Source organism: Exophiala bonariae (assembly GCF_035927105.1).
Source record: "Exophiala bonariae strain CCFEE 5792 chromosome Unknown scaffold_5, whole genome shotgun sequence".
Classification (NCBI taxonomy): domain Eukaryota; kingdom Fungi; phylum Ascomycota; class Eurotiomycetes; order Chaetothyriales; family Herpotrichiellaceae; genus Exophiala; species Exophiala bonariae.
The window spans coordinates 757,629-777,766 of record NW_027042480.1 but is presented as its reverse complement, the minus strand read 5'-3'; the positions used below and the strand labels follow the sequence as shown (position 1 = coordinate 777,766).

The window sequence follows — 20,138 nt, the reverse complement described above, 5'->3', positions numbered from 1 at the left end:
AGACCACGAATCATGATCAAACTATCAAACCCCGTAGTTCCTCCTTCGGGAACACCTATATTTGCCAAACCCTCCAGAAGAGGGCCTTCCTACATTCTCGGCTTGATTCCTGCTTTGGCAGCCATTGTTGTCCCTGATCGACACTTTGCTTTTTGTAGCCCCGGCAAGGCTCGGCGACGTTTCGCAGTGCCATCATGCCCATAAATTCACGGAATGCGCGAACATTCCTTGTTGTCTAGGTGCGGCTTCACGGCCAGAGGGACTTTCTACTTGCCTGTGCTGGTGGATACGTGCATAGCATCTTGTAAGGCGTGATCCGATGATTGACCTTATGGGTCACGAATGCAAGACACGGTCTCACAGCTTTTCACATCAATCTCAGATGTGTTAAGATTACTTGACACTGAAGAGTGGCGATTCCCTCGGCTTGCTACATCCTAGATCCCAGCGGCATTGCCGTGGGTTGATGTTTTCCATTCGTTCAGTGATCCTGATGTGAACAAAGCGCATTGAGGAATACCTTTTCCCAAAACAGACACATATCTCTGTACAACTGCGTTGTCGACAGAGTTGGGCTTAGCAGTTGAGCGATGAAGTGTAGTAGAATTATAGTACATAGCTAAATATGATTATGAAGTCGAGTAGGGGAAAGATGATTTTGTTTCTGAGTTGCAGAATCCTGATACTCGATTTGTATACATCTGTAAATAAGCCCAACTAGCTACTCTGGCTTATAGCAGAGATCCATTCAGAAATCACAACTTATCATTCAAATCCTACACTGCCAAAGCAGTGCTTAAAGTAAATGTCTTGGCTGCGCCAGCGAGAGTGACCCAAAGAGTAAGAGGATCATTTCCAATCTTTTCCTGCGTTGAGCTCTGAACGTTTGAGACGCTGGCTGGGACAGTAAGAGGGATTTGAGAAGCACAACTGTTTCCACTGGCCTTGACTGTAACCTGGGTAATTTTACCATTGTTGACTGCCCAAGAGATGCCATATCCACACTTATCTCTTGCTTCACGTGCTTTGAAAGCAGTGGCAAGATCACTTTGCTTCAAGCTGATCATTGGCCAATTCACAAGTCGTGCGAACTCTTGTACCACTGTTTCAACCCAAGCCTGGAAAATTGATATATTTGCCGACACTCCATTGATGACAATGGCGGCAACACCGGTTGTTCGCAGATTTGCTTGATGAAACATGTAGCCCTCACGGTAGAGGCCGAAGAGATGGCGCATCGTATCTGACTTTTCAACTGCGAGAAGATCTGCAAACGTCCCTGCTCCAGCGGAAGTGTCGATCCACTCTTGTGTCGTGCAGGCAGGAGTATCGCAGTTGTAGTAAATTCGTGTAGCCCAGCGAGGGATAACGAGAAAACCAGCATAACCATTCGAAGCAACATCGGTGGTAAGCCCATACATGGTGTTTTTGGGATTTCGCAGTGGAACTCGGGTATTATCTCCGACACAATGGGTTAGACCAGCGTCCTTCCATGCACGCAAGACATCTCCGTTATGAAGACCCGTTATTGCGGGCGGAATCAGACCATCTGAAGAAAACTTCCCTTTATTGAGCCCGATCTGATCCATCCAAGCTTGGTTGAATTGAATTTCTTTCAGAGCGTCAGCATAGGTTGCATTGTTGAGTTCGTAGTGTGTGAAGGTATGGCTGATGTGCGTGAACTTGTCACGATTCGAATTTGTTGAGAACCATACCTTGAGAGGATCATAGTTGTCACACAGCACGGAATATCCATATTTGGTGGGTGTGAGGGGCCACGCGTCTGTTCCGGTCCCGAGAGGCTTCTGAAATTCAAGTGCTGTATCATTGCGCTCTTCAGTGTCAATCGCTCCAGGTGCACATCGAGTTGCTGATGCTGTGGAGACCTGGCCCGCGTACTCGATATTGCCATTGCCATTATGGCCAATTTCTGGTAAGTAACTGCTGCCTTGGTTCATCTTGGCCTGAATCTTCGGGACCCAATCCGCAATCGATTTCACATCACTAGTGGTGACACGATATTCAGTACCAGATGGAGAATATATACCTGTAGACAGAAACCTGTTTTGTGATAGTCAGTGGTTGGGTCTTCTAATACTCTAGAGAGAACTTACATGTCATCAATCTGAGTATTCAAGTTAACGCGGCGGTAACCCGCATACAGGCCTCTGGTAATCCAAGTAATGTACGCATGTTGGAGAAAGTTTGATGTCGGCGACCAATCGGTGGCAAACGAGATGAAGAACACCATTTGCTGTCTCCCGGAGAAGTTGTTAATGACGGCTGCCGTACTCTTTTGAAAACCAGCAGCTGCAGCGAATTGGGCGACCTCAAAAGTTGTCGAGGCGTTGCTGATCTGTGCGGGATAGTGATAAAGACCAAGCGTCGAGACTCCTGCGCCCATCTTGAGACCAGCCTGAGAAAATGCTGAAGTATTGGAAAATGAGATCAACTGTTCCACTCCCGCATTGCAGCATCCTCCTAAGGCAGTAGCACCGAAGGCAGGTCCGGGATACACATCGAGTTGAACCATGCGAACCCCATAGGTGATTTGATAGTTGTAAAGCTGGGTCCACTGCTCAGAGGTCAGAGCACTTTGGAATCCAGCAGTGCCATAGTCATACGAGACTTGAGAAACAACGACTATTCCTCCGTACAGACCTCCCGTAGTGTCGGTCAACTGTGGGAGAGATGTTCCAGATTGAGGAACAAGCAGTGCATCAAAAGGAATACCATACCCGTTGAACCCAGAGGATGCAGAAGACGCAGATGCGGCATCCCGTGCAATGACCAAGATTTTTCCTTGAACCGTAGAGTTGATAAGGGAAGGGACAGCCGAAGCAGTGGAAGAGCTGGTGGTGGTTGTAGTACTGGGAGTCAATGAAGTCGAACTTGTACTTGTAATGAAGCTAGAGGTGCTGATGAAAGACGTTGTCAAAGCAGCTGGAGTAGTTGTTACAGCGATCACCGAAGATGTCGTGGATGTTGACTGTGCCGACGTCGTCGCCGTGGCAGTCAGAACAGCCAGGAGACGGCTTAAAACTTCAAGCAAGGTCATCGTGGATTTCTTCTGACCACTGACCGGAAATCAAAGCGCAAAATCAAAGCGTGATATACAGTCGAGTAAGGAGTGTAAGAAGCTGTCCTTTGCAAAGAGTGACTGTTCAAACGAGTGACAACGACACGATGGTCAAAAGGGTGTATTGGACAAAAGGAAAGACAAACAATGGAGTCCAAATTTTGGCCAACTCTGAGAAATAAGACCTCAAGGAGAGATATTTCAAGAATTCAACCTGGAATCGTATCTCCTGTCCATCGCCATCGTCCCTCTCAAGGCAACTGATGCGCTGGAAAGCATTCAGCACCCTCAGTTTCTCCACACACCTGAATGGCCTATGGTCGAGATTGCGCTTTTTCAGCAGATCTTGGCGGTGCGCGACTGTTATTGAATTTCCGAACTTGTTTTCGTGACTCATGAGGCTTGAGTAGCAAAAGAATCTTCATACAAGCATAGGTAGGGCTCAGTCACCGTAAACACGAGTAGTGGGGCTGGTTGGCGACTGTACCTCGTATTGCTAGCGTGCCTCCAGAGGGTTTTCACGAGCACGATGTGGAGTGAAGAAATGCTCAAATGTGATGGAAAGTAGTTAGGACATGCAGTTTGATCTGGAACATGAGGCAACACTCGCCCCCATCGAATGCAGGAACAGAACTAACTAGCGATGCCGAATCTTGGCGGTATAAGAGTTCTTCGCATGCGCCACACTTTTCGCTTCTAATTTGTTCACCCAATCGGATAGCATCCCCATAATTCAGCTGGTGTGGTGCAAACAACCCCTGACTCTGCAAGTTGCAACATTCAACTGGGATTTTCCAGTCGTTGAGTGTTTCCACAATTTTGGGAGTATTTTTCCTGTAGAACAATCTGTACAGACTGGTGAACAGGTCAATGAAATTAGGAATGCAGACAGGAGAAAAGCCAGGACATGGATTTCGCCTGCGGCGCAAACTCGTGGTATCTGGAGTTGGTCTGCTTGCCATTGCTATAGCTCTCGGAGTAGGACTGGGAGTTGGGCTCAACAACAAACACAGCGATAACGATACTACCAATGACAATCTACCTTCCGCTACAACAGGCAGTGGAATCAGCGATGTCAACGGAACCACATCCAACGATCTGTGGAGACCAGAAGCAGGCACAACGTGGAATTACCAGTTGAAGGTACCCTTGAACAACAGCGCGAATCAAGGCTTTCAGGTCTGGGATATCGATTTGTTTGACAATGAAGTCGAAATCATCTCAGGTTTGCAGCAGAATGGTTCACGTGTCATCTGCTACTTCTCTGCCGGAAGCTACGAAGACTGGAGATCGGATAAAGGTTCTTTTAGTGAAAGTGACCTTGGTAGTCCACTGGACGGCTGGCCTGGCGAACGATGGATCAATGTCAGCTCCCCTGCTATCAGACAGATCATGGTCAAAAGACTTGACATGGCTGAGAACAAAGGCTGTGACGGTGTCGACCCTGACAATGTTGACGGGTATGACAACGACAATGGATTACACCTGACCGAAGGAGACGCGATTGCTTACATGAACTTCTTGACTACTGAGGCCCATTCAAGATCACTGTCGATTGGACTCAAGAACTCTGGCGCCATCATTCCTGCCGTCATCAACTCGACCGAGTGGAGCGTCAATGAGCAATGCCTCCAATACAACGAGTGTGAGACATATGCAGGCTTTATCAGCGCGAATAAACCAGTATTCCATGTGGAATATCCAAAGGGAGACACGACTTCTGATGATGAAGATATTTCGACTACAGAAAGAACGAAGATCTGCGAGGACACTAGTGCACGGGGATTTTCCACCGTCATCAAAAACATTGATCTGGACGCATGGACTGAATTATGCTGAGCATAAAAGTTGGATTAATTTATCCTTGCTTCCACTTTGGGGCAATTTTTACCGTCCTTCTCCCAGCCACACTCTTTGCACGAAAAGCCCCCAAGTAAATTCTCAATATGTACTTCGAAAGATCAGAGAAGGTTGTGATATGTTGATGTCAAACAAAGCTTGGTGTCCCGATTAACTTTATGCCAAGATCGCTGGTGATCCCGGACAGCTTTATCCCGTCATCCGATCTCCGATCCCCTAACTTGTTTGAGCCCGTCCTCCTCTACCAATATGGAAATGATTCTTGGCGCGTGTTTCATGGTGGTCTTTATGGACTTCGGAGTATTCATGGTTCCTAAAATCCCGAGGTGGCTGTTTTGGCAAGGGCCTCTATCCACTGCTCCCATTGAGGGCTGAAATGTTGGTAAAAATGCGACGAGGCCTCCGTGATGAAGATTGTGGATCCGATCTTCCTGACCTTGTTGATAATGTCATGCATCTCAGACCGGCTGATGTTCTGGGTTACAGAGTGAACCACGACCCCAAGTTTCCCTGCTTCACCAACAGATGTACGTCCGTCATCCAAGCGCGGCCCAGGCTTGTGTCGCGGTGTCTGAGGCAGAAACAGTGGAGGGAGCACTCCACTCGCAACACGACCTCTGAAGGTTTCGTATGTGTCTTCAAAGACAATCGTGATATCCGCAAGGTCGAGATATGCTGCGCTCGAGACACAGCCTGGATTGAACACGACCTATTCAAGATTTCGCATCAATGTGGTGTTTTACCCCTCTGCCCCTGAGAGTATGCAAAGTGGCGTCGTTGTTTTCATGAACTTTGATTCATGGGGCTCCACCATTTGAAATGACAGCCAGACAGGGATTACTTACCATACCTGACGCCCCAGACTGCTCATCTCGTCTGGCCGCTCGAGCCACTTCGTCCAGATACCTCCAATGCGGGGACTGGAATTCCCAAGGCACTTCGTCAACCATGATTCCAGAAATAAAGATATCAGGCTGGCTGTCCTTATGCGTGGCCCATGCTGCGAAGGTGGCAATGTCTCGTATAACTTCTGAAAGAGGTCGTTGACAGTAAGAGACGTGCACATAACCAAGAAGCGTCACATTGGGATGTCGCGACAGGGTCGGTACATGGCGCAAATAGTTTGAGTCTGGCAATGGATTGATACCTGGCCCATTATGCGGATTGATAACCACCAGGAAATGAAGACTCGGGTGGAGTCGAATGCTGAAGGGGCGTCAGCCATAATTCTTTTGTAGCAGACACCAGCAGGTGGCAATACTGTGCCTCCACTTCTAGCAAGGATGTCATAGCAGCTGGGAACGGAGACTTTGACGGTATCAAGACTTACACCGTGAGGAGGGGGAGCCACGATGACTCGTCAAGAGGATAGATGTAAAGTGGTACAAAAACAGTGATGCCCATTTTTCGTACCGAACATATGTTGTTAAATTGGACTTTGAGAAACCGGCAACACTCCAAGACTAAAGTTTTCAACGGGAGAGCGGTGGTGATGCGTGGTAAAAGTAAACACTGGAACGAAACTCAGGTTATAGAAGCAAGAATAGATTGCTGTACACCTCGAGGACTTGGCATGGCTTGAATGAAGCGGGGCTCGGCCGGATCCACAGTTCTATTCCGTAGCGAAGAATCAGAGTCGAATGAAGCTGAAGCTCGCAAGCCTTTGTATTCGGGCTGTTTTTGTAGTGGGGAGGCATGCGCGAGTTCAAGCAAATTTTCGTCACATTTTGTCCAATGTTGTTCGAGCTTGACTCGACTGGTGTGAGGCTGCCGGCGTGTGCGAATTGTGTCCCATTATTGACCAGAAGGCCTTTGAAGGGACTTTCACCTTATTGAGTCGGCACATATGAAATCACCTCAGTCATTCATTTATTTGTTGGAACTACCAATATTGAGTCCATACCCGGTAGATTCCATACCATCATAGCATTCATACTGCCTTACACTTCTTCGCCAGAGTCCAGAGCCTCTTCAAGACCTCTTTCATTGCTCAGTATATCCATCTATGGCGTCTTCTCCTCGATCTATCTTTAGTAATGATTCCTCAGAAAACATCGAGTCACCAGCGACACCTGAAACCCAAGCATTCTTTGACCTGAATCAACACAACGGCAATCAACCAGAGGATAGATATGTCCTTGTAACTGGCGGTCTGGGGTTCATTGGGAGCCATACATCAATCGAACTTCTAAAATCTGGTTACAACATCGTTATCATTGACAATCTTAGCAATTCTTATCAATCAGTCCTGGACAGACTCATTCAAATTTCTCACCTAGTCTATGGTGGAAGACTAGACGACTGTCCCAAGGTCCACTTTCATCACTTCGACTACCAAAACTCCCTTGCTTTGCGGGAGGTATTAGATGTATACTCCCTTCCAACCAAACATGGGCAGGCGTTACGTTCACAAATCACGGGCGTTATTCACTTTGCGGCGTTCAAGTCTGTCTCGGATAGCATTAAGTATCCCTTGGAGTACTACCGAAACAATATCAACGGGCTTGTCGATTTCTTGAGTGTGTTGCATGACTATAACATCAAAAAATTTGTCTTCTCCTCCTCCGCAACTGTTTACGGGACTATCGCGGACCGTGGGATTCCAGTGCGAGAAGAAGATTGTGTCCATGAGCCTGAAATCTACCATGACCAAACAGGAACTGCGTCGGTAGCTTCTCAAGGCTGTACGGGGTTGACGAATCCCTATGGGCGAACAAAATTCTTTGGCGAGGCTATTCTCTCAGATCTCGCGAATTCAGATGAGACATGGAGAATTGCTGCCTTGCGTTATTTCAATCCTGTCGGCTGTGATAAGTCCGGTCTATTGGGGGAAGAACCCAAAGGCATACCATCAAATCTTGTTCCTGCCGTAACCAGAGTGCTGATTGGTGATATCCCTAGTCTCTCAGTCTTCGGAGATGACTGGCAGACCCCAGATGGAACTGCGATTCGCGATTTCATCCATGTGACCGACCTCGCGCAGGCTCATATCAAGTCTTTAGCTTTCTTGCAAAGCATGACCACGACCAGGAATTTTCGGACCTACAATATAGGAACAGGGCAGGGGCACTCTGTCAAGCAAGTCGTCCGGGCGATGGAGGAAGTTTCTCAAAAACTCATCCCCATTATTACCAGTGGAAGGCGACCTGGTGATGTCGGAATTTGTGTGGCTCGGACTGATCGTGTATCAAAGGAGCTTGGGTGGACAGCAAAGATGACTTTGAAAGAAGCATGTACTGATATTTGTACATTCCTGCGTGCCAGGGACTATTTCTAATATGAATTGAATTGAAGCGTTAAGAATAGATTTAGCGTAAGACAATAATTTGAATCTTTCACACTCAAACTAAGGTGGTGCTGGCTTTTATCCGTTTACTCACAGATCGCGTAAGGTGTCGCTCTTTAACAAAAAAAGGTTAAACTGTTATAATCGCTATTTTGCATTTGTCTTCAACCCCGCCGGATGAATCGGCGTGCATCGTGATGATGAAGGCCTGGACAATTCTGGGCATTCAGTTAAGGAGAGCGAACAGCCAGCATCATAGATGGATTCCAGAGACTTCCAGGCGGCATCAGGGTATGGTCTTCCCCATATCAATCCCATACCCCAGGCCGGCACAAGTGCTTCATAGAGGGTGTTTGCGTCCATTGAACTCCACCAATAACACGAAGTCTCTACTCTCTCGCCCTAGAAACACCTTGCCAGTACTATTTCAGTGTGTTATCATTCCTTCCACCACTCGCCCACGATTTGGCCTATATAGCAAATTATTAAACTGAAAAAATCCTGCGAGATCGCTTTGCCGTTTGTCAGAGCTGAAGCAACGAGCGCCGACGAGGCTTTAAGGCCCAAAACGAACAACTTCACGAATCTAAGTCTGAGATAGTCATGACTCGTATGGGTGAATGCCATTGGCTTGTTGATGGCCTCATTAATGTCGAAATATACAGGATGCTGACTAAACTTGACGCAGCCGGAATATGCATGTCGACCGTGCTCAGCATGTTGGATGACCATACTTAGGTGTCGAAAATGGCTAAACGTCAGAGATAAAGTCTCTAGGTGACTGGGTTCCATTTACAGGGACGTCCTGGAACAAGGCTACATTGGCAGATAGCAAGGTTGTATGCAGCCCTTTATCAATGACACATCATGTCGCCGAAGTACTATACGACCAACAGACGCTATCTTAGCAATATCGCTGGATCGGTCATTTGGTTCAGATACACCGTCCACTATTAGTGAGCAGCGCATATGATAGGCCATATGATGCTGTTGCATTCCTAGAAGCACTGCCTTTCCCTAAGGTCTAATCCTCACATAAATACGCGTCAATTGACATCCTAAAGAGAGTTCCTAGTCAACTCCTTGCCACTGGGTGAGATTTGGTTGTGTGTCGAGGGTTTTACTGGAATACGCAGGGTTTGACCAATGCCTCATCCACCTACAGGTCCAACAGTAGTGGACTGAATTGGATACACGCTGCTCGATGTCCGCAGCCTTGCAGAGGCTTACGAGACTACAGAATCGCAGAGACATCAGAGAATCCTGTTGAATCTCACCATACTGCGATGATCAGCAACTAAATCGCAGGCATAACTAAACTGCGTCCGAAGAGGTCGGCTAGTGTATTTGGCATATAATAAAGACTATTGATTATTCAATTTGACTTCAGTTGGACTACCTTTGTTGTGTTTCTAGCAGAGGATAGAGGGGAGTCCGGGGGGCACTCAGAGAGGGCTCATCAAGACACTAGTATCTCCATGCACAAGTGTCAGTCTCTTACTCAGTACCTTTTAGTCAATGATTCATCCCAAGGCTTTGCTGAGGCAGTGGTGAGCTCCAAGTCAAGTTGATCAGCGATTAAAGCAGCAACGTCGTGGGGTGGAACACGTGACTTGAGGACTGATTCAAGTAAATCCACTTTAATTGCCAAGACATTCACGAGCGCGACACCAAAAAGTTCGCGTAACCTGAACTTGAAGTGCATGTCGGGTGCGGATACTGCCTGACTTTCTGGATCGCTCCAAACTCCTTCTGCAAGGACACAACTCTCTGCCGACTTCATTTGCTCGATTTGAACTTACTTATCACTTCCTCCTCGCGCGCTCCGCTTCCACGTCTCTTGACTCTCTCTTTGTCATTAAAACCATAATCCTCACGGCCGCACACCGACTTACGCCCGTCGCAAGCACTGCGACAAGGCCTCATACACCATGTTAGTGGCCATTCCTCGTTGTTCCTCCTCTTGCTGACCATCGATTTGTAGGGAGACCTTTGAAAACATTCACCTCGATTTATCGAAACAGTCTGGCCGGTGCAGATTAGCAGAAAGTGGACTTGGTTGGAAGCCCAGTGGCGGTAGCGATCCCTTCACATTGGACAACAACCAGATAGCTGCTGCTCAATGGAGTCGAGCATCGAAAGGCTATGAAATCAAGATTATCACACGCGAAGCGGCGGTCATCCAGCTGGACGGTTTCGACCAGGAAGACTTTGACCGAGCATCCAAAGCTTTCAAGATCTGGTATGGAATCAATCTGGAGAACAGAGAACATGCTTTGCGAGGTTGGAACTGGGGCAAGGCAGAGTTTGGTCGGGCCGAACTGGCTTTCAGTGTCCAAAATCGGCCAGCTTTCGAGATCCCGTACTCGGAAATCGCCAACACCAACTTGGCCGGCAAGAATGAAATCGCCGTTGAATTTAACCTTGGGACCGACCCAACACAAAATGGCGCCAATGGCAACAAAGCTGGAGGTACTAAGAATCGAGGTCGAAAGGCCGCAGCAGGCAGAGATGAACTTGTCGAGATGCGTTTCTACATTCCAGGCACGGTATCGAAGAAAGACGTCAATGGAGATGATGGCAGCGGCGCCGAAGAACAGGAAGATGAGGAGCAGAATGCCGCCAATCTATTCTACGAGACCTTGATGGACAAGGCCGACATTGGAGAGGTTGCTGGTGCTACCTTTGCCACTTTCCAAGACATACTGCATCTCACCCCCAGGTACGCAGAACGTCGATTTGAGAGAAGACGTGCTAACCCATTGACAGAGGCCGATTCGATATTGATATGTATGAAAACTCGTTCCGTCTACGTGGCAAGACATATGATTACAAGATTCAGTATCAAGCCATCAAGAAGTTTTTCATCCTACCAAAGAACGATGAAGTTCACACACTTATCACACTCGGACTTGACCCTCCACTTCGACAGGGTCAGACGAGGTATCCATTTATTGTCATGCAACTCAAGCTCGACGATGAAGTCAACCTGGATCTGAACATGACTGAAGAGCTTCTAGAGACCCAGTACAAGGACAAGCTGGACGCACATTATGAGGCACCTATCCATCATGTTATCGCCAAAGTCTTCAAGGGTCTCTCGGGCAAGAAGATCATCATGCCTAGCAAAGATTTTGTCAGCCACCACAACATGAATGGAGTTAAGTGCTCTATCAAAGCAAATGAGGGTCTCCTCTTTTGCTTAGATAAGAGCTTCATGTTTGTACCCAAACCGTCGACATATGTTCAGATTGAATCGATACAGAGCATTACGATGTCTCGAGTGGGCGGGGCTCTTGCAGCTAGTAGGACGTTTGATATTACAATGACTCTCAAAGGTGGTCAAGGGGAGCATCAATTCAGTAACATCAACCGGGAAGAGCAACAACCACTTGAAGCATTTTTCCAGGTAGGCGATATTATCCATACTAAGTTATGTTTACTAACACTGATTCACAGGCGAAAGGCATTCGATTTAAGAATGAAATGCTTGACGATTCATCTACTCTATTGAAGGCTGCCCTGGTTGATCAGGACCTTGCCTCCTCTGATGATGATGAACAGCCAGGTGGCGCTAACCGAGGGTCGGCGGACGAGGATGATGAGTCTCCAGATGAAGACTTCCAGGCGGATTCTGACAGTGATGTCGCAGAAGAGTATGACTCTGCACATGAGAGCAGTGGCAGTGATGCGGAAATGGATGATGCTGGAGCTGCTAGTGAGGATGAACAGGAGCCACCAAAGAAAAAGCCCAAGAAGTAACAGATGTTGAGGGGCTCTCTACGAAATAATGTTATTGTATCATAATAATGGACAGGCTTCAGTGAAACTGATTGAAAGCTTTGAATGCCAGTGCACAACAATCTCAGGACCCATGGATGGCCAATCAATGAGCATTCCTCAGTTACATTCAAAGTAAATTCCTGGATGATTCATGAGTCTTAGCAATTCACTACATTTCCTCCCTTGACCCACTCGACTTCACTTGAGTTCATGTTCGCCGAGACTTCACAACCTTACTGCCCATTTCCCCGCATCGTAGTCTCACTGGAATCTTCTTCACCAAGATATATATACGTGCAGTACCCACGTCACGTGCCATGTGAGGCAGTCGGATAAATGTCGGCTGTTTGGCTAGGAGCCCGGTCCGACGATCCGACTGGCTCACTTGAGTTCGTCAGACTTTCCTCTTCAACTTGCAAAAATGCCACACCCACTCACACTGCAAGAGAACAAAGCACTCGGCAAACATGCCACCCAAAACTGCGGACCCTGCTCGCCAGCAAACCAGAAGTCGGACAGGATGCCAAACTTGTCGCAAGCGGAAGCTGAAGTGTGATGAGGTGAGTTGTTGTGGTTGTTTGAGCTCGAGTGTTTTGGTCGATCTTTTGCTGACCTTTCTCGCACACAGGTGCGCCCCATTTGCACACCGTGCACCAAGTCGAACCGTGAATGTGTCCCATCTGAAGGTGAGCAAGAACCCGATAACTCAGATCTGAAAGTCGCGGTGATTGAAATTGACTCTCTCTCCCAGGTGTCGCCTGGCGTCACCAACAGAATGCGGGTGCCGATGAGAGCGACCGAGTGAGCCTACCCAAATTTTTCAATAAGGAGAAGGATGCTGCGAAGTTTAACCAAGAACAAATCCGCGCATTCTTGCCCATTCCCGACTGTGAGTGCAAGGATGAAGAACCCAATGATCAAAGCTAACTACTCGCAGTGACCTGGCTACCAGTCAATTCTGGCTTCGAAACTACAACATCCACTCCTTCGACTCGTGAGGCCAGCCCCGTGGCAACTCAGGCCCAGCAAGTCGCAGCAGCAGCAGCGGCAGACTCGCTCGCGGTCTTGTCCACAGCCGCCGAAATGACATACACTCCTCAACCACCGCAGCACGCCTACTACAGTACGAACGCTCCAAGTACCGCACATCCAGAGTACAACTTCGTCCAAGCGCCAGACATGAGCACTGGAATGGGCGGAGCCAATATGCCCTTCATATTGCATCATCCTCAGCAGCCGCATCCCCAGGTTGCCATGAATCCCATGATCGATCCTCAGTTGCAGGCTTCTGTTGCGCAAGTGTTAGACGACACCAGTGACGTCGGTGGTGGTGAGGAGATAGACGTCGCAGTCCCCGAAGATGGCGAGCACAACTTGACTGTGACAGATGCCGAAGCAGAGAATCACATTGGAATTCTGGCACTGCGCGAATTCAACAATGAGACTTCAGCTTAGGACGCTGTGTATCATAATTGAGGATTCGACTGTTCCTTTTTCCAAGGTATGAACAGGCAGGCATTGTATCATGACGAATGAGTTTATGACTGGGGGCATTCTGGGGGGTTGGCGGATTCGGTCAGGAGAATTGTACCATAACATCCAAAAGTGAGAATTCACATTCTGGCAAATGTGTCAAACACGACTTGGTTCATTGTGACCTGCAGTGTTGGGCCTTTCAATCACAAGAGGTACACAGTAACTACTAGTATGTACCTGCAATCAATGAAGAAAGGTGTACCGACACATACACTATAAACAAGCATTGGTTCCGTTTCTGATCTTGTAGACTCCTCATGACTATATCATCGCATATCAACAACTAGTTGCTTCTACGTCATTGCAAGAATCCGCTCGACAGGTAGGTGGTACCTTGGTTTCCTGAGATCGGCTCAATATGCAAGCAACTTCAATCATGCGCAGAAATTGGTCAGGCTCGCATTTAGTACGGATAGTCTTACTCTATCAACAAGGCTTCCGCCCACATACGGAGTACTTATGAATGGATATGGAAAAAGGTGTCTGGTGGAGCCGGCCATGGAAAGTTTCCCATGCATGTCTCACTGAGACTGCCACTTGGCCAAACGGTTCAGCTGGAGCACTACCCTGCACTGCGACCGTGGCTGCAGGTGCGAAGTGCTGAATCTTTAATTGGGGTCGCTAGTATTGATTCCCGACCTAGGTGCTTCTAATAAGGGTTGAAGTTTGGATCACTTGATCCGTAGGCCACCCGAATCTGTTCAAGATACTCGGTACTAGGCACGAAGTAAGTATTTACCTACCTAGGTACGGATAAGCTACAGATACTTCCCCAGCTAGGTAGGACATGGGTACCACAGACACTCGAACCAGTTAGTGTACGAGGACGGCCCTTGGGTGTCCCCGTGACTGTGGATAGAAGGTGAGTTAGCCTAGGCCACGCAAGCCCAAAAATGACGGTACCTCCAATATATATGGATAATTGACATGGCCATGCCCGAGATCGGCAGTCGGCATCTCTACCGAAAGACCTTGAGGTCAGTGGCTTGATCTGGAAATTCGCGTGAGGTTTGGGTGTGCAATAATGAAAGCCAGTAAACAGCCAGTAAACATTTTGATATCTCGATCATATACTAGTGCTTGGTATCCGTACCTCGTACCCATCTCAAGTTCTCAACACGTCAATGGGCAAAGTCGAGAGGTGGTTGGGAGACTACTTTCGAGAGTCTGAGTTGGTTACTGTTTGGGCCCGGGGGAAATCCCAATGATGGCATGGGCGGCTCGCTTCCAGTTGATCCTAGCACACCTGGGAGCTTCCATGCACACCATAGAAGCTTGTCCCCAGAAGTTAGTTCAATTACAACCATTCGGACTTTGTCTGGGCCACCGTCTGGTCATGTTCACCCAGATCGATCCTGATTCACTCTGTTCAAGTTGCTCGATAGAGTCATCAAGCAGCTCAAGGTTCCTTGTCCCTTGCCTGTTTCAGTCATGGTGCGAGACGAGTACGCATCTACCCGGCAATTCCTGTCTGTGCCCAGTGGATTTGCAATAGTCCTAAGGCTCCATATTCCGAACTCCGTTGCACCCACTGGCAGCTGCACCTGTGAGAGAACAAACGGGTGATTTTGTGACACTAACGGACGGGACTAACAAGGCACACGAGGTCGGCTTTAGGATCCATCGTCGTTTGTTTTTCCTTGGCCATTGTCGTCACCATAATGATTTGTCCCCGCCAGTGCTTTTTCAATTTCCCAAGATTTGGTGCACAGTCACCTGCAGTCAAGGAGTGCGTCTGCGTCTGCCGACTGTACTGCGCCACGCTCCGAGCCCGATGTCGTACTTGTAGTCTTCCAAGTTCCAATAATGTCGTCTCCAGTTGGTTTTCCCCTTCCCTTCCGTTGAAAGTGCAGATGTTGTAGCAGCAAGAAAAGACTTTTTTGGCAATATTCGTTGTACGGTCGCACACAAGTGACCCAACGTGGTGCTCAGGCTGCACGGTTCGCCTTTCGCTCATTCCCTGGCAGAGCCTAGAACCGAACAATTGGGTAGGCGCATGCGCAGTTGCAGGTGCAAGTGCAAATCAACAACAACAACATCATCATCATCATCATGGGCTCCGGGCGGCTTCGCAAGTTGTCACAGTCGTTCAAAGCCTCTGCATTTGGCAGTTCCAATGCCTCAAGCTCCTCTCCAACCCAACCTTCCTTCGGTACTCCTTCTCAATCTCAAATCTTGAACAAGGATACGCCATCCCACCTGCAGGTCTCTTCGGCAGATCCACCCAGATCCAACCCTCGAAGCGAGCGAAATTCCCAACGCCCAACGTCCATGATCTACGTATCCCCTGCGGTGGAAGTTGGGAGGGACAATCATGTCGAAGAATTGGTACCTGTGTTCAGGCAAGCCCCCAGCTTATGTACTGCCAGGTTGGTACCCTAGCGCTGACGAGATCACAGTTTTCTGTCGAGCCACGGCAACAAACTATATCAAGAAGGTGCCGACCGATATTCATCTTACTGATCCATCGGTAATTGCTAACAATCAGCTAGGCTATTTCCTCAAGTTGAACGATCTTGACACTCGTGAGTGTCCTCTGTTGTCTGTCTGTGAGGCGAGCTAACCGTTTGATCAGAAGGAAGACCCAATGCCGATCGGAACTGGACAGAGTGCTTTGCTCAACTGGTTGGAACCGTGCTTTCCTTGTGGGATGCTGCAGCCCTCGATGCAGCGGGTCAGGATGGCGAGGTTGCGCCAACCTTCATCAACCTTGCCGATGCGTCTATCAAGATGATCGAGACGCTCCCAACGCGCAATCCCAACGTCCAACCACTACAAAACGTGCTGTCAGTGTCTACCGCGGGCAAAAATCGATACCTTCTACACTTCAATTCTTTACATTCGCTCACACAATGGACCGCGGGCATCCGACTGGCTATGTTCGAGCACTCCTCATTGCACGAACTCTATACCGGATCCCTGATCGCTGGCAAAGGAAAGCATCTAAATAACATTCGTACCATCATGGAAAGATCAAAATTTCGAACAGAAGACTGGGCAAGGGTACGATTTGGTGCTGGAACTCCTTGGAGACGGTGCTGGTGTGTGATTGAACCCCCGGATGAGAAAGAATGGCAAAAGTCAAACAAATCTTTGAAGAAAAAGTCCGCATATGACAAACCGTCCCTACCGAAAGGATGTATCAAGTTTTACGACTCCAAGAAAACCAAGAAAGTCACCCCAATCGCAACCATTACAGACGCATATTCTGCATATGCCATTTACCCTCAATCCAAGCCATTGATTGACCAGTCAACTCTTGTCAAAGTTGAAGGCCGTATCACCATCCACTCCAAACCAGAATCAAAGACCGAGGGATTTGTATTCGTCATGCCTGAGCTACATCCCGCGGTCTCGGGATTCGAGATGATGCTCCGATGGCTCTTCCCTGTCTATGACATTTTCCACCTTTATGGCCGTCCTCAACGCCTTATCGCTGATACTTGGGATACTCGTGGGCTTATGTTTGCAATGCCTAAGGAACGCCGATATGGTTACCTCGATATTATCGATGTTGCTTCACTCATACACACACAAGGGAGTGTCAATTGGAACGAACGCGAATGGCGGAAGCATCTAAAAGAAATGACCTCGAAAAGAATTGGCATGGCTGCTCAAAGCAGATCCAGCGCCAATTTGGAAAATGTCAGGCAAGCTCGGACGCTGTCAGAGACCCGACGTGGCATCCAGTATGACGAGGCTTCTCCTGTTCAGTCTAGATCAACATCTCGACATCAACACAATCAATCCACCGATGCTGTCTTTGCATCGCCAAGAAAGACCACTACAGCACCTCCCAACTCGTCCCATCTTGCCCCTGCGCAAAATCATCACACTAGGTCTGTATCTGAATCCGTCGCATATCCTTCTCCCACAAAGGGACAACAAAACAAGGAAAACTACAATTCATCTCATCTTTCTTCTGAATACACTGACATGGATTCCATCCAACCTCCTCCACCTCCAGGTCACAGAAATCCGTTCAATGCCAATGGATATCCCAATGAAGCAGATCCATTTGACAGCCGGTACAGTTCAGACAGTGACATCCAGGGCCAACAGACATATCCAGAGGATATAGTTCGGGAAGTGGGAGAATCCACTCCTCCGGCACCGGTGGTGGTACCCCCAACGTTCCAGCATCAAGCAGGAGAAATACCGCAGAGACGACCTGATGCAAGACCGGATCTGAGGCGAGAGAAAAGTCGAATGTCAAATGGAACTTTGTCTCAGATGGTTGACGTGAACAAGTTAGCGAATGCGAGCCAGAATAGTGGGGGAGTGGGTCAAGCAGCGGGACACGCAGCAATGGTGGCTTGGAATAATGGCAGCAGCCAAGCACTCCCCGGGAGTGATCAGGGGCCACGAGGGGTAATTTATCAAAACCCCAACGACGAAGAAATATCTGCTAATCAACCTGCCTCTCAAGCGACCGCTGTACTAGTAGCAGACCTTGGAAACCCTCAGATTCCCGCTGATGTCAGACCTAACCACATCTCTCCAATGCCCAACGAAAACATGATTATGCGGAAACCAATTACTCGAAAACCTGTCCCAAGTTCAAATCCTTTTCTGTCATTACCAATCCGATCTGAGTCTCCAGACAGCATGTCTCGATACTCGGTCTCGTCTGCCGGATCTCCCAATTACGACAGTCCGCCTGAAGATATTGTCTCTAGACCCTTACCCGAGCGAAGACGGACAGGGGTACTAAAGACTGTCGGAGATCCCAACCTGGGTACTGCCAATGTTGCGGAGTCAACCAAAGTGGATATACCAAATGTTGATTTTGGGACAACATTTACTCCAATGCTGACCCCAGGTCATAGCCGCCCCCCAACTTCTGGTGGTCTGGGAGGGCATTCGCCAGTGGACCAGCCTCAAACAGCACCGACAACTCCACTGAATAAATCCCCGCGTGATCGCTGGACTCCGACAGACGAAAAAAGATCGTCGTACGTTGACCGATCCAGCCCCTCGACACATCACAGTCGCTCCAACAGCCAGGCATGGCATGCAGGTGCAACGATAGGCCGGCAAAGTCCAGGAGGAGGACTGACGGCGGAAGAATTTGTTCAGCAACGCGCGGCCACTGCAAGAATGCCTGGTGGATATGTGCCTCATCGAAGTGTCTCAAGCAGCAAAGTTGAGCAGTCTCCAAACAAGCTACAGAAACGTAAAGACCCTGGTGCTCGGCCCAGCTCAAGAAACTCCCTTCTCATCGACTACTCTCACCACCTCTCTGCACGAGAACAAGAACACGTTGCTCGAATGACAGGGGGTCCTCTGATCAATGTGGGTGAGAGGAGTCGAACGCCGGATCCTTCGATCGGTCTGATTGGCGCTATTGAGGCGCGTGAGCAGGAAAGGAGGAATATCAAAGAAGGCCTCGCCGGTCATATGGTGCAGGAAGCAATTGCGCAACGGCAAGCAGCTGATCGTACCTATGGATATCAACAATCTCCTGTTTACAGCCCAATGGCAGACACCCGACCAACTTCTCAATTCATGAATGCCTCTACATCAGTCTGGGGTATGAATTCCGGCATGACAAACCAGCCATACCAACAATGGCCAACCCAAAATACGGCATCACCTTCTTATCAACAAGCGAGGTACCAACAACGACATAGCGGGTATTTTCCACCTCAGGAGAATTATGGGACCTTGTGAGAGCGATTGTGCATTGCATAGCGGGAGTGACTTATGCTGGGAGCGTGATTTGATATTGCATTTATATTAATTAGACTTTAAGGCCAAGTGCCATGTATAATGTGATTGCATAAAGCAACTCTCGACAAACGGAGAATATGAATTTTCATGACCTGCAGACATGCTCCATGCTCCACGCTCCAACAATCTAAAGGCCTTTTTCAAGTTGTGGAAGATTGTGGCATCATTGCCAAGTTCGAGTGGAGTATGCCGCGATTAAATCTGGATCTTTCATGGCCAGATTGGTCAAGGTACATGTAGGTGGACGACGAGCTGACCAGAATGCGGACATGCATGGAACCGGATATCCAGTTGAAGAAGTCCATAACTCCGTCTTTTCGAGAAGTGCTTAGGCTTGGCAGGCACGTGGCAGGTCCGCGCCTAGGGAGGGCCCTGGCTAGGGGCCTCGGGCTCTTAAGGCCCCTTAGAAGCTAGCCTAAACAGCCGCAAACAAGCCCGCGAAACCCGCCCTCCCGTTTTGCTTGGACCGGACCTTGCTCATGCCTGCTCTGGTTCGCTCTTTTTCCTGCCACCAAGTTCCGGCACTGGCAGACTACTCCGTACGTTCCTAAGGCTAAGTTACTTCCCACTTGTGCATTCAACTGCACTTGGAACGACTCCGTCCAGGTCATCTTTGTCCACTGAATGACATTCAACCTCGTCCTATGCATATTGATCCCCTTCTGTCGGCTTGTTGAACAGCCTTGCGCATCATTCTTCTTGATCTTACTGCTCTACCCTATCCTTGATTGCTGCACTCGCTTTGCAACCTCATCCTGCGCTCTTATCTATGCGTCTGTAATGTCAACTTGTCGCAGCCGGTTCTGCTGAGTGAGACATTCGACTGTCCATCCATCACCTTCTTTCCCTACCGTGGAAGAC

The 20,138-nt window shown here is 48.5% G+C and overlaps 7 protein-coding genes across 7 annotated transcripts; 5 read left to right on the top strand and 2 right to left on the bottom strand.

Moving 5' to 3' along the window:
• Positions 1-776: 776 nt before the first annotated feature.
• LTR84_011048 (uncharacterized protein) lies at positions 777-3,058 on the bottom strand (the record flags this gene model as incomplete). Its single annotated transcript, XM_064854581.1, has 2 exons — positions 777-2,061; positions 2,115-3,058. The coding sequence occupies 2 exons, from the start codon at positions 3,056-3,058 to the stop codon at positions 777-779; spliced, it is 2,229 nt and encodes a 742-aa protein (XP_064709307.1).
• Positions 3,059-3,949: 891 nt separating this feature from the next.
• Positions 3,950-4,918, top strand: LTR84_011047 (uncharacterized protein; the record flags this gene model as incomplete). The annotated part of the gene is made up of 1 exon (XM_064854580.1): positions 3,950-4,918. The coding sequence occupies one exon, from the start codon at positions 3,950-3,952 to the stop codon at positions 4,916-4,918; it is 969 nt and encodes a 322-aa protein (XP_064709306.1).
• A 334-nt stretch (positions 4,919-5,252) lies between these two features.
• On the bottom strand, positions 5,253-5,889 carry LTR84_011046 (uncharacterized protein; the record flags this gene model as incomplete). Its single annotated transcript, XM_064854579.1, has 2 exons — positions 5,253-5,648; positions 5,785-5,889. The coding sequence occupies 2 exons, from the start codon at positions 5,887-5,889 to the stop codon at positions 5,253-5,255; spliced, it is 501 nt and encodes a 166-aa protein (XP_064709305.1).
• A 1,055-nt stretch (positions 5,890-6,944) lies between these two features.
• LTR84_011045 (uncharacterized protein) lies at positions 6,945-8,216 on the top strand (the record flags this gene model as incomplete). Its single annotated transcript, XM_064854578.1, has 1 exon — positions 6,945-8,216. The coding sequence occupies one exon, from the start codon at positions 6,945-6,947 to the stop codon at positions 8,214-8,216; it is 1,272 nt and encodes a 423-aa protein (XP_064709304.1).
• An 876-nt stretch (positions 8,217-9,092) lies between these two features.
• Positions 9,093-11,987, top strand: POB3 (FACT complex subunit; the record flags this gene model as incomplete). Its single annotated transcript, XM_064854577.1, has 4 exons — positions 9,093-9,157; positions 10,210-10,947; positions 10,995-11,634; positions 11,685-11,987. 4 exons carry the CDS (start codon positions 9,093-9,095, stop codon positions 11,985-11,987), a joined length of 1,746 nt encoding a protein of 581 aa, XP_064709303.1.
• Positions 11,988-12,475: 488 nt separating this feature from the next.
• LTR84_011043 (uncharacterized protein) lies at positions 12,476-13,463 on the top strand (the record flags this gene model as incomplete). Its single annotated transcript, XM_064854576.1, has 4 exons — positions 12,476-12,568; positions 12,637-12,694; positions 12,760-12,897; positions 12,946-13,463. The coding sequence occupies 4 exons, from the start codon at positions 12,476-12,478 to the stop codon at positions 13,461-13,463; spliced, it is 807 nt and encodes a 268-aa protein (XP_064709302.1).
• Positions 13,464-15,858: 2,395 nt separating this feature from the next.
• On the top strand, positions 15,859-19,217 carry LTR84_011042 (uncharacterized protein; the record flags this gene model as incomplete). The annotated part of the gene is made up of 2 exons (XM_064854575.1): positions 15,859-16,069; positions 16,120-19,217. The coding sequence occupies 2 exons, from the start codon at positions 15,859-15,861 to the stop codon at positions 19,215-19,217; spliced, it is 3,309 nt and encodes a 1,102-aa protein (XP_064709301.1).
• Between the last annotated feature and the right edge of the window lie 921 nt (positions 19,218-20,138).